Below are 13,497 nucleotides of genomic sequence, written 5' to 3'. Positions count from 1 at the left end.
CTAGTAGCCAGGTAAGAATACAGAAGTGCAAAAACAAACAGCAAGCTGACCCCCATATATTAAAAGTAGTTCAAACCCATGTGTACTCAAGAAATTGTAAGAGTTTCTCTTCTTTCTTGAGGCACAGGGTAAATCAGATGACTTGTCCTAGGTCACACAGGTAGTCTGTGGCAGAAAAGGGAACTGAATCCAGCTCTGAGCCCAGTGACTCCTCCAGTAGACCATCCTTCTTCACTTCACAGAATCATTATGAGCCAAAGTTTGACTTGCCTTGTAGCATTTGGTAAGAACTTGATTTGGGAATAATTCTTCTTATTCAAAACAGTAATGGCAACTTTCACCGTATTTAAAACAACAAGGAGTCTGATGGCACCTTAAAGACTGAACAGATTTATTTGGGCATAAGCTTATGTGGGTAAAAAACCCACTTCTTCAGATGCATGAGGTAACTCCCTTCTCTTCATGTGCCAGTATAATAATGCCTGCACCTGTAATTTTCACTTCATGCATCTGAAGCTTTCATGTATTAAAAGCCACTTATGTCCAAATAAACCTGTTAGTCTTTAAGGTGCCACTGGACTTGTTGTTTCTGTGGATACAGACTAACACGGCTACCCCCTGATACTTGACACCATGTTTAAAGTTACTCACTTGACTGAATAGGTTCTTCAGGAAGTCTGGCAAATAAGTACAGAACTTTTTAGCCATTACTCACACAAGTGGTCCTTACTCATGTGAATGTTCCTACTTACACATGAGCAGTTTCCTTGATGTAACAGTTTTATGATCAAACCACTATTGATAACATTTTTGCAGCGATTCTGGACATTTAATATGCTTATAGAAATTCTGTTTCCCTAGCTAAGACTGAAGCCTGGTCTACACTTAAAACTTAGGTTGACATAGCTACTACTGCTCAGGGGTGAGCGCTGTAGCTACGCTAGCCCCGAATGCAGACACAACTAGGTCAATGGAAGAATGCTTTTAGTTGACCTACCTGTTATCACTCAGGGAGCTGGAGTTCCACCAGTGATGGAAAAAAACCCTTCCATCCCTGTAGGGTGTGTCTATGCAACAGGGTTATGGCGGCACAGCCATGGTGCTGTAGCTGTGCTTCTATAGTCCTTATAGTGTAGATATTGCCTGTATTGATGAAGACAAGGACCCTGGCACGGACATTTGGTAGCAAACAGCTGGATTCACAGGGTAGTAGACAATTCTGCAGACACCAGCCGTGACATAAGATCTCTATTTGCACATCAAGTCTTTTTCTAAAGTGCAGTAGCTTAAGATTGTTAATTGAGCTCACTTTGCAAAATGAAGTGGACATTTAGCACAAAAGAAATTCAAGTACAATGGAATATTAGAAAGTAAAGAACACACTGTAAACAGAAGTATTTAATTCTTGAGCTACCTAATGAGTTACTTATTAAATGCAGTTCTGTGCTTGTCCATTATGAAAGCCACTACCATCCTATGGAAAATATTTATCATAGTTTTTGTATGACATTATAAAGAATTGCATTGTTAGGAGAGTACAGTGTTTAACACAATCAGTATTCTCAAAAAGGAGAGCTCATTGAATATATTTTTCAAGCATTTTAAGTACTACACATAGAAATACAAGTACTTGTACAGATGCAATCAAATAGTTTAGGAATAAATGGTGTGTGTGCGCGCGCGTGTGTGAGAGAGGATATATCATTTTGAAACTGTGAAGTCACAATGCTAGAACAGAGCTAACAATTATCAGGGTCCTCTGCCTTTTAATGTATTTTGCTAAAGACTCTCAAACAGATTATAAACATGCACTTGGAAGAGTCAACAGGGGAGGACAACAGTCACGTGCAGCCACGGGAACCGTGTGTGGGAGGGAATTTCTGGCTCAAGTAGAACAGTAGCAGAAGGAGAAAAGCTGTTAGCACATAAAGGCAGAATTACCATCATTAATATAGTAAAAGTGTGGGGAAGGAAGAAGTCAATATGGCATCAAAAGGTCCAGAAAAACTGCCTCTGTTTTGGCAGACAGGCAAGACACCTTAGCACTGACAGACAGACATGTGGATACCTCGAGTTCTGACAGAGAATATTTTACAAGAAGGTAGCCCTTAAGAGAAGGCACTAATCCCTTTTGGCAAGATTGGGATTGTTTAACCCTTTCCTTCTGAGTTGTCTCTAGAGCCAGTTTAAGTAAGATTGTTTCATATTACTGTATTTTAAAGTCTCTTAGCACTTTTTAAAATAGCAGCGTTGGGAGGGGTTGGGTGGAGTAGCAGACATATGCTAACACATCACAACACATTCCAATAGAGTCTTTTCTCCTTCCCGGGTGCAGTGCAAGGCTCTGATTACCTACAGAGCCCAAACACATTGGAACTAAGCTGTATCAGAAGACAACTCCTCTACCACAATCCTCTTGAAAACAGCTACAATTGGTTGAGACATCACACTATATCAGGGGTGGGCAAACATTCTGGCCCAAGGGCCACATCTGGGTATGGAAATTGTATGGTGGGCCATGAATGCTTATGAAATTGGGGGTTGGGGCGTGGGAGGAGGTGAGGGCTCCGGCTGGGGGTGCAGGCTCTGGGGTAGAGCCAGAAATGAGGAATTCAGGGAGGGGAGCTCCAGGCTGGGTCAGGGGGTTGGAGTGTGGAAGGGTGTGTGGCTTCAGCTGGAGGTGCAGGCTCCGGGGTGGGGCTGGGAATGAAGGATTGGGGGTGCAGGAGAGTGCTCTAGGCTGGGACCAAGGGGTTTGGAGGGCAGGAGGAGGATCAGGACTGAGGCAGAGGGCTTGGGCGCCGGAGGGGGTCAGCGGTGCAGGCTCTGGGTGGCATTTACATCAAGCAGTTTCCAGAAGCAGCTGCATGTCCCCCCTCTGGCTCCTATGCAGAGGTATGCCAGGCAGCTGTGCACGTTGCCCGGTCTGCAAGTGCCACCCCCGCAGTTCCCATTGGCCACAATTCCCAGCCAATAGGAGCTGCAGTGGCAGTGCTTGGGGTAAGGGGCAGCGTGTGGAGCCCCCTGGCTGCCTCATGTGTAGGAGCTGTGTGGGGAACATGCTTCTACTTCCAGGAGCCGTGCGGAGCCACAGCACACACGGAGCAAGGTGCTCCCAACCCCACTCCCCGGCTGGAGCGCCAGAGCGGGGCAAACCCTGGACCCTGCTCCCCAGCAGGAGTTCAAGGGCTGGATTAAAACATCTGAAGGGCCAGATGTGGCCCCCGGGACATAGTTTGCCCACACCAGCACTATATAATCCCAAGGGGAAGGCCATCAAGAACCAGATGAAGAACATTTGCAGTGGAGAGCCCAAGGCTACAGGATATACTATCAGAAGGAAGATGGCTGAGCCCCACTTGTGTGAGGGCATGGCTACACTTGAAGATGTAGAGCACTGAGAGTTAAACCAGCCTTCATAGAGCACAGTAGGGAAAGCACTGCAGTCTATCCACATTGACAGCTTCAAGCACACTGGTGTGGCCACATTCAAGCAGCACTTGCAGTAGCATTGGAAGTGGTCATTATGGGCAGCTATCCCAGCATGCAAGAGACTGCAACGTGCTTTTCAAATGGGGAGTGGGGTCAGGTGGAGTGTGACAGGGAGCATGTTGTGTATGTTGGGAGGGGGAAGAGAGTGGGTTTTTGGGGGGCTGAGAGCATGTCAGCATGCTGTCTTCTAAGTTCAGACAGCAGCAGACCTCTCTCCCCCCCCCCTCCGCCCCCCAGTAATGGCTTGCATGCCGGCTGTCTGAAACGGGGCTTTGAAAGGGCATTTCTGCATTCCTACAGGAGGAGTTCAAAACAATGACAAGGGTGGCCACTTGATTTACGGGATTATGGGACGTTTCCGGAGGCCGATCAGAGCGCAGTAACTCAACACCTCGTTCACAATGACGCCCAAGCATTGTAGCCAAGGCGCAGCGAACATTATTCCTCTTGGTGAGGTGAAGTACCAACAACGCTGTAGTCACGGAGTCAGAGTGCTCTACAGGCCTTGCCAGTGTGGATGAGGAGTGAGCTAGTGCACCCGGGGCTCCTTTATTGCACTGTAACTCGCAAGTGTAGCCAAGCCCTTAGTATCAAGGGCAAAAAACTCAAGACACCTTCAGCTTGGCATTTCCACATCAAGGAGAGCATTTCTCTTGGAAGAGAAATTTAACTTACCTTATAGTAACTGGAGGTTCTTCAAGATAAGTGGTCTATCTGCATTCCACCGTGGGTAGGCAAGCACTCTATGAGCCTGGAGCCAGAAAACTTTGAAAGAAGTGATCACCTCATGCCTCTGACCAAGGGATAAAAGGCAGGGTGGACCAACCATCTCTCCAATTCCTTTTCCACCACAAAAATCAGAGAATAATGCGAAGCAGAAGGGAAGGAGGGCATGCAGCTGAGCACCCGGGCCAGCTCCACGTTTTCTGCCACCCCAAATGGCCAAAAAAAAAAAAGCCACGGCAGCGCGATCGCACCGCTGTTCAGTAGCAATTCGGCGACAGAAGACCCGGATGTGCCACTCCAGTAGTGGCCGGAGTGCCGCCCCTTGATATTGGCCACCCCAAGCACCTGCTTTCTTAGCTGATGCTTGGAGCCAGCCCTGCAGACCACAATCTTGAAAAACCGCCAGCATACAGAGCTTATGCATACCTCACAGCAGTGGAACATACATAGGGAACAGCATTTGAAGAACGAGTTTCTTCATTAGAAAAAAAATCCACCCCCTCCCAGTAACAGCAACCTTAGAAGCAGAAAGTAGCACTCTCTCTTTTGGAATCATTTTGCATCCCTGGATTCTGCCATGCTGCCTAGATAGCATGGTGCCTAGATAGCATGGCGATTGGTCTTATAAGCACCTGAAGAGTTATGAAAGTCTGCTAAAAGAGTTCTTAGTGACTCACTAACCTGATAGACGGCCATCACTGGTCCATTAACCTGATAAACTCCTACTATTCTAACGCGACTACTGTATAAAAACCCACTTTAAAAAAAAAAAAAGTCTGTATTCCTTTGATCAGTGATCCAAACAAGAGTTTCTAAAGCAGTTGGTATGGTCTATTGGATTAAAGCTAAATGGCACAAACCCATATTAGGTCTGTGATATGAAAATCCTGATATGTGAAAAGATATGTTCTTAAGTGTGCTGTAATCCATTTTAAGACCAAATATAGACATTTTTTCCCCAAACTTGCAACTTCAATGGGCTTGTTTGTTTAAAAAGATACCAAATGCTGCCATTCTTCATTGAGTTTTTTAACACCAATAGTGTGTGTGTGTGTGTGCGCACACACACACACACACACACACAGTAAGTTAGTTTTGATTTAGACATGACTTTCTTTTTGTAAGTAGTCTTAACATATGAAGTCCAAAACATTTTTATGGTCAAGTTTCAAACTCCTGAAGACAGGGTCACTTGTAAGAAATGGCTACGGCTTAGAGTAGCTCTTCCAAAGGCCTCAACACATACAGTTCTGAAATATCTGATCTTTGCACGTCTTGTTTTTGCACATTTGAGACACTGTATGGCAGTACAGTTACTGGATGATCTGGATACAATTCATTTTTTAGTGCAGTGGCACGTCTCCCAGGCCCTTTTTAACCTGTTTTCTACATACACATCTCAGATCAGGCAAAAGAAGAAGACCTGCCCACCAACATTTTTATTCTTTGAATTTACTTACAAGCAACTCATCCATACTGGTCTGGCATTTTTCTAAGTTGATTCGCTTTATTGCTACACGTTCTTGCCTGGGGTTGCATAGCGCTGCCTGGACTACTGCTGTAGCACCACTACCTGAAAAAGAACAGAATCGGAATACATGCTTACATATATGAACACCACAAGTTGACAGTTCATTTTTAAAAAGTGCCATGCGTAAGAATCAAGTGCTAGGTCAGTAACTAAGAAGTCTGAAGAAAATAACTTTTGTTTCAAAAGTTAGGCATCTATTCGTGTGTCAATTTGGACATTCCAAAAATGAACAGACTCAGTGAGAAAGGGCTCACTTTTTTTTTTTTTAAATCTTTATTTGGTGTTTGTCCCATACTTCTAATTTCTAGAAATAGTTCTCATCTTCCACATTTATAAAATAGGATGACCACAACCTAGCTATGAAGTCACCTAAATAAATTAAGAAGATGGGGGCCTCATCCTGGAACATGTCAGTTACAAATCAACAAGAATTTAAACCTTCCATTACTACAAAGAAAACCAAAATACATATATATATATATATATATATATATATATATATATATATATATATATTTTTTTTTTTTTTTTTTACACACAAAAATGTACTTTTCCTCAAATTGTTTCAGGACAGTCCAAACTTCTTAGGATTTTGTCCCTGAAATGTAATGAACTGAGGGAAAGTCCAGTAAAACTGGGTGTGCCAAACCTTCTGCAGTTTTCTTTGTGTTCCTGCTTGTTAACAGTGAGGTGGATGAGCACCCAATAGTGAGGTCTAACCTTGGGGAGCAGCACATTAGGACAAAATACTGATTCCTTGTAAGGATCCTAATTAGGCATAGCCTACAGAAAATCTGGACGTAAGTCGCAACTGAGTTGAGCATGGCTAAACCATTTCTAGTTCTCATGCACAGCAATACTGTAGTGGAAGTGACCAATGGTATTTCGCATGGAGTAACACTATTTTGTTTTCAGGAAGTGTTTTGTTTTGTCAGAAGGATTAGGCAGTACCATTGCTTCCTTTAACAAGAGCTCTTTAGGCTTGTTTCCCTTCGAGTGGATACCTTAGTTGCAATTTCAGTTGTTTCTAAATTAATGTATTCCTTTCAACTCCCACTCAGAGAGAAGGAGATCAGAGTGAGCCCTTACACAGGAGGAGCAAGATGTGATGGGAGCATTTTGTCCAGTCAGGTTGCAAACTGTAATCCTCTTGAGTAATTACTACCTGTAGTCCCATTTTTTAATTTTAATTTAAAATTATGGATTTGTACCAACTCATTGAACTCACCATATTGTTCTATTCAAATTGGCCTGCTCATACATTATGTTCTACTTACGCTTTGAAATTGGTGTGTTCTAGAGGAATACAAATTGTGAACAAAAGCCTTTTGTTACTATGTTCCATAAATGTGGTGTCAGTTACCAGCTGGCTTAAGAACAATAGGGAACTTCCTCCTCCTATCTGAAAACAGAACTGACACAATACCACATGACTAGAAGTTACTGTGTATGTTATAATGATGTTTGTTTACTTATTTAGATGCATTGTTTATTGGTATAATTTTGTTCACATCATGCTTCAAAACAAAAGCTTTTAGCTCAGTGCATCTATTTGGTTACAAAATAAAGCTGATTTCAAAAAAACTGCAACAGGACAAGTCAGAAGTGCTTTTGCAGGATGTGGCCTTTGACAAATATTGTTGCAATCTACTCTGTCAACTTGGGAAAACACATGTCTTTAAGCTGTTCCTGCAACGGCATCCAGCAAAAGAATTAAGTGATATTAAATAGACACTCCAGGAAATGAAAGGCCAACTCCCAAAGGTCAAGTTTCTGACAGGTTTTAGTTAATTTTTTTCAATGAACATCACTACACAATGTGTGTCATTATATTTCAGGTACGTACTGGAAGAGTTGCTGCACAATGAAACCAGGATACAGGAACTAAAGAAGAAGCTTGCCCTTTATGTATCTTTTCCTATGCCAGGAGGAGTTCAGTTAATTTGTAGTGAGGGAAACTACCCAAATCTGCACTTTCTTGCTGGGTGAAGATTCCAAGGGTAAAATCCTGGCCCAGCTAGGGTCAGCGGCACAACTCCCACTGACTACACTGGGACCAGGATATGACCGATTTTATTGGATGTTGACAACTCAAGAGCGCCCATCTACCCCTACCACCTCCAACAACTCCCTCCTTCCCCCCCACACCCCTTTTGGGTGCTACTCACTCTCCCCTCCCTTTTCTCATAGGCTTCAAGGCCAGAAGGGACCACTGTGATCATCTAGTCTGACCTCCTGCACATCACAGGCCACAAAACCTCACCCACTCACTCCAGAAATAGACCCATAACCTCTGGCTGAATTACTGAAGTCCTCAAACCATGACATAAAGATTTCAAGTTTCAGAGAATTAACCATTTATTCTAATTTAAACCTGAATTTGATTTAGTTGTTTCTCTCTTTAAACTTGCTGAGAAAAAATTAGGGAGCATGATATCCAGGTTTGTTGTTCCCAATTATAGACCAAGGACTTAATCCTGTAAAGATTTATGCATGTCATGTGCTTAGCTATGGGAATTATCTCATTGATTTCACCAGAACTAGTCGTGTGTATAAAGCATGTGCTTAGTTTAAGTCTCTGCAGGATTGGATCCCAAGAGTATACAGTGATTGTTTGGAGGCCCCCCCACTCCACAACTCCAATCCAATCCTCTGCATTATGCATGATTAGAAGACTTCTCCTGCCCTGTGCCCACTGAACTAGTATTTGATGTAAGTTCCTTAAGGAACTCTTTGAAGTCCAGTTTAAGAACTTCTTATATCACCGTTTCCGGCACAAACCAAAATTACCAGCCACTGACCACTTGTGGTCTCCTTCAGCAGCATGCCAGAAACAAAAAAGTCATCCATGATATATAGTGACAACTGCTCAGGTGGCCTTCTGTGTTTAGAATAAAACAAATCCACCACCATCTCAGCTAACTATTTTTAGTTTCCTTTCCATTTTCAGGGACAGGCCTAGCAACCCCACAGTGTTTAGATGCTATATGGCCAGCTCATCAAGACAGTTCAGCACCTAGCAGATTACGTTGTCTCATTTCATATGTGACTACCAGGGCCAGCTCCAGGCGCGGCCAATACCAAGGGGAGGCACTCCGGTCGCTATTGGGGCAGCACATCCGGGTCCTTTGCTCCGAGAGGGACTAGCCGCCAAAGAGTGGAGCAATCACACTGCTGCGGTTTCCCCCCCCCCCGCCGCCCCAAGCAGCCCAAAACCTGGAGCCAGCCCTGGTGACTACATCAATGAGCACTGGGTACCTTTTAGCTCATGCCAGCAGGCTCTACACAGGGCACTTAGATTGCCACGTTACTGTGCACTACAATTTACACCTCTGCAGAGTACACTGCACTGTGTAGACAAGCCCTAAACAGGTGGGAATTTAAAGTGGCTTAGTTAAACTGCATTAAACCCCTGTCTGGACACCAAGGCCCGGTCTATACTACACACCTATATCAGTATAACTATGTCACTCAAGGCTGTGAAAAATCCACACCACTGAGCAACATAGTTATACTGACCTAGCACTGTTTACAGAGGGGGATGTGTCAGCAGGAGGGCTTTTCCCATCTTGCAAAGGTTCATTAACTACACCAATGGGAGAAGCTCTCCCATCAGCATAGGAGCGTCTTCACTTAAAGTGCTAGGAGACAGCTGTGCCGATGCAGCATTTTAAGCACAGACCTGCCCTAATTCTGAAAGTGTGTCCACACAGGGGTTTAATGCAGTTTAACTAAACTACTTTAAATCCCAATGATACCTTTTAGTTAAAATTTATTTTCCTGAATGTAGACAAGTCCAGCGTGATTATCTTCCATTGTTGGAAGGGGAGGTGAAAAGGGTTAGGAGAGGACAAATTCCCTCATAACTGCTTTAGTAGCACAGGGACTCACTGAGGTGTAGAATGTAGAGTTTTTAAATTGCCACTGGTCACTTGCATAATTTACAGTGAAACAAGACAATTTTCTGCCCTGTCCCACCAAACTATTGCCTTTCAGCAGCATCTTTTGCAAGTTCCAGAGGTCATATCAGCACCTGTTCTCCGATGGCAGATGCCTCACTTCTCCACTTGCCACATCATGTCCTTAACCGTTTGGAGGCCCTAGGGAACTTCTTGACCTTGTAGGCACTTTAACTCACATGTAAAAGGGTTAATGTTGAAAGTCTTGTCACACCTGCTGGTAGAGCTACTGGATCACTCCAAAGTTATCTTTAATTAAACATTTATTTCTCTTTCGGGACCTTGCATACCCCTTTGTGCACTTGTATGTGCCAGCACCGCAAGAGGGCTATACCGGAATCCTAGGCCCCTCCCTGAAGATGCATTAGATTAAGGAGCATCTATCTTCTCTTTTCCTTCCTTAGAAAGAGGCTACTGCCTGCTGATGTGGGAACTACAGGACAGGAGAGCTCTGTGCCTGGTGTCTGCTGGCCATGAGGGAGGATTAGAAACAGGTCTGGCTCTGTGGAGGGAGAGCCTGGAGGAGATGTTAATTGTCACTTCTCCTCTGAGCCCGGGGGGGACTCAGTGCGGGCTACTTTAGCTGCTCCTCTGCTTGCTTAGCAAGGCCTGACCCTATTATGTCAACAGCTGCTATCATCCACCTGACACAGGCATCGACTGTGCTCTGTTTGCATTTCAAGGACTTCCTTGCTAACAAAGGCTAAATTAAATGAAAGCATAAGTTCAGGAGAAGTTGATGGCTTTGCTGATGAGTGCCCTACTCCCTGCAAACAGCAGGCTTGGACTTTAAGGCTGATTTTACACAGAACCCAAATAGGAGTTTAAAAAGCTCGATCTGTTTGCATCAGATTCAGATTAGCTTTAATGAAGTTATCAAATTAGGCTTAATAAAACCTTGACAAATACTAGTGTTTTTACAAGAGCTGGCTTTCATATAAAGACACTTACAAATAAATCATTGAATCTTCAATTCTAAGTCAATGCAAACAAATATTCCAACTTAACTACTTGCTCTTGTTCAGGAAGGTGGTGATTATTGTCACTTCATGACAGACAGAACATGGTATGGGACCAATCATCACAGCTTTTCACTCAGTTTTCTACACTGCACAAAACTAAATAACTGATGGTACTAGGCAGAACACTTAAAAATGCTGAAAGCGGGAGGAGTGTGGAATGCACAGTATGGAGCCCTAAAGGAACCACCCGGCTAAAGGGAGAAATGGGCTGTCATTTTGCTTCAGTTTAACTTTTTATGAGTTGTGTAACAAGCTGAGATATCACAGTGACGGATGGCAGCACAAGACAGGATTGACTGCTTAACACTCTAAACGTCTGTTTTATTTGTCATCAAATGGGAATGGAGGGGATATTGACATGGACTGAGATGGATTCATTTTAAAGTTTGAGGGGACAGAAAGAGGGAGGAAAAAGAATTGATGACTTCAGCAGGGGCAGGAAAAATAATTAAACCCTGGGTGAATGAATGAGGAAGTGTCAAGGCTGATTCCCCACTCTGGCACTTGGAGTGCAGAAGGTGGGGGCCCATATAGATTCTAAAAATTAATACTGGCCACTCCAGGCTTGTATTAAACTCCCAAGGTTACAGCTTTTCTCTGACCTTGGCTTGGTAAACGCTGGCATCACTCAAGTGAAAAACTGCTTCTTGTGACCCCTGGAAAAAACTCACTTGGGAAGTTTTCCCTGAAGCCCCTTGGGGAAGCCGAGAAAGAAAACAAACAAAAGGGAAACCTAGCTGTTGTCACCAGCTAACTGAAAAATATATGCACAGACCTTTTAAGACATAAAACCAACCAAGTAAGTTTTATTAAAAAGAAGAAAGGAAACATCTGGAAAATCAGGCTATGGCTAGATGTTATAGAGCAACTGAAAAGGGATTAAAATGCCAGGAATGGCTGGCTCCCTGGGGTCCAGCTTAACATTACAAAAAGAAAAACAAAAATACCTGAGCTTAGCACAGAGGAAATCCACACGCCAAAATAAACAAACCTGACTGCGTCTATCTAAACATTCCCTGTCCCAGTGAATCCTTCTAGGTATGGAAGATAATTGTTCATACCTGGTTCAAACTTTACACAGCATTCCTGCTGCCCCTGTCTCTTCAGACAAGGGAAAGCTTTTTTCCCCACAGTTTTAAAGAGTTCTAGCCTTCCCATTGGCTCTATTGGTCAGGTGCCCACTCCCTTTCTTTTACCTGGGGGACTCTGTTAACCCTTTACATGTAAAACAAGCAGAGAACAGCCACAAAGAGGAACTTCATAGCTAACTGGCTGGCTAGGTGTCCATAAAAAGGGAGCTACTCCTCCCTCTTCATTTATCACAGGAAGTGACAGAGCCTTGGTGTGTATTCCTGACCCCTGGGGAGTAAATGAATGGCAGGGTGGTGTGTGAGAACAGAAATAAGTGAATGCACAGGGGGTGAGAGAGGAGCGTACATGCAAGTCTGTTGAGGAATGATGTGTTGTGCATTCATGTGTGTATGCCTATTAGCCACTAGGAAGGTACTGGAATTTTTGGCAAAACTGGCAAATTGTAAACACAATGTATTTAGGATGTTTTAACCCTGCAGGGGGTCTACAGACTATGTTTAAAGTTTCCAAAGGGGTCCACACCGCCATCTGAAATTTTTTAGGGGACAGAAAATGAAACAAGGTTGAAAAAGCACTGCACTAGAGAAATGATACTGCCCATTGGATTTTAATTGGTTATGGTAAAAAAAAAAAAAACAAACCAAAAAAAAAATCACATACAGCTACAGATCGTATCAGTGACATTATGCATCTCTGAATAGAGAATTTTCCTCCAGTATTAGATTATATTACAGTCAGATGAACTACTGTTTTTCACAGACTGAGCAAAATCTGTAGAGATGGAGGAGATGCACTTTGACTTCTTAAATATTTTTAGTTACTCTGTCTCAGTTTACAGATCCCTCTTTCCAAAATGCAGACTCATGTACACTATTCTCTCTCCCCCGACCCCCTCACATCCACATACCCCCACCTGCAAGTGCAATATGAATACTCTGTGCCCAAAGGATTGTTTGCAAATCATTAGCAAACCCAAGTGTCTCTGGTCAGAGACTGTGCCTGTGCAAATGTAGGCTAGCTCAAGTCCAAATCAGGTTCATAAAATGTATTTGTTCTATAAGTTCTAATGGTCACATCACTGTTAGAAACTGTCTGGTCCTCCAGCTGATCGTAGAATAACTATGGAAATGTTAATGTACTAGAAGTTATTCAGTACCTTATTGTGTCACAGATCCAGCTAATGATTGTGATGCTCGAAACACAAAAAGCCCATTTGATAGGTAACTCCAATTTAAAGAAATAAAAGGCTGAATGTAGTCAAAGAATCCTTGTTCAGGACTTTTTTCAGTCCTATCATACATAGAAGTGCTTTCAATTTTAGTTACCCATTTCCTTCTACAATAGATATAATTAAAGTCAAGTTCTGGACTTTACATGTAGACCAAAATGACCCCATCTCTAAAAATACTATTTAAAGTTTAAGCATCTTGATAGAAAACTCCTGATCTCTCTTTTCTAGATTCATGCAATAGATCAAAACACAAACATTTCAAGTGACAGAGTAGCTTCAGAATGGCCATATGGAAGCAACTGAGGTGAGATAATTCCTACTTGCAATAATTCCAAATGCCAATTGCCATGAAAAAAAGTGACACCACTGGGTGATTAATTTTTGCTTTTACATTGCTAAGTGAAGAATGTGTTAGATACAAATCTCTGCAATTTAGCAATAATA

The 13,497-nt window shown here is 43.0% G+C and overlaps 1 protein-coding gene across 2 annotated transcripts in view; it reads right to left on the bottom strand.

Annotated features, from left to right (window-relative positions):
• STK39 (serine/threonine kinase 39) overlaps positions 1-13,497 on the bottom strand; it is a 176,534-nt gene that overhangs the window by 130,719 nt on the left and 32,318 nt on the right. For both annotated transcript variants that reach the window (XM_050916276.1, XM_050916277.1), the window contains exon 2: positions 5,679-5,791. In XM_050916276.1, the coding sequence (XP_050772233.1) occupies positions 5,679-5,791 (113 nt within the window). The remainder of the gene's footprint in view (positions 1-5,678; positions 5,792-13,497) is intronic.

This window comes from Gopherus flavomarginatus, chromosome 10 (genome assembly GCF_025201925.1).
Source record: "Gopherus flavomarginatus isolate rGopFla2 chromosome 10, rGopFla2.mat.asm, whole genome shotgun sequence".
NCBI classification, from domain to species: Eukaryota; Metazoa; Chordata; order Testudines; family Testudinidae; genus Gopherus; species Gopherus flavomarginatus.
The sequence above is the reverse complement of the archived record's forward strand: the minus strand, read 5'-3'. Positions and strand labels throughout refer to the sequence as shown.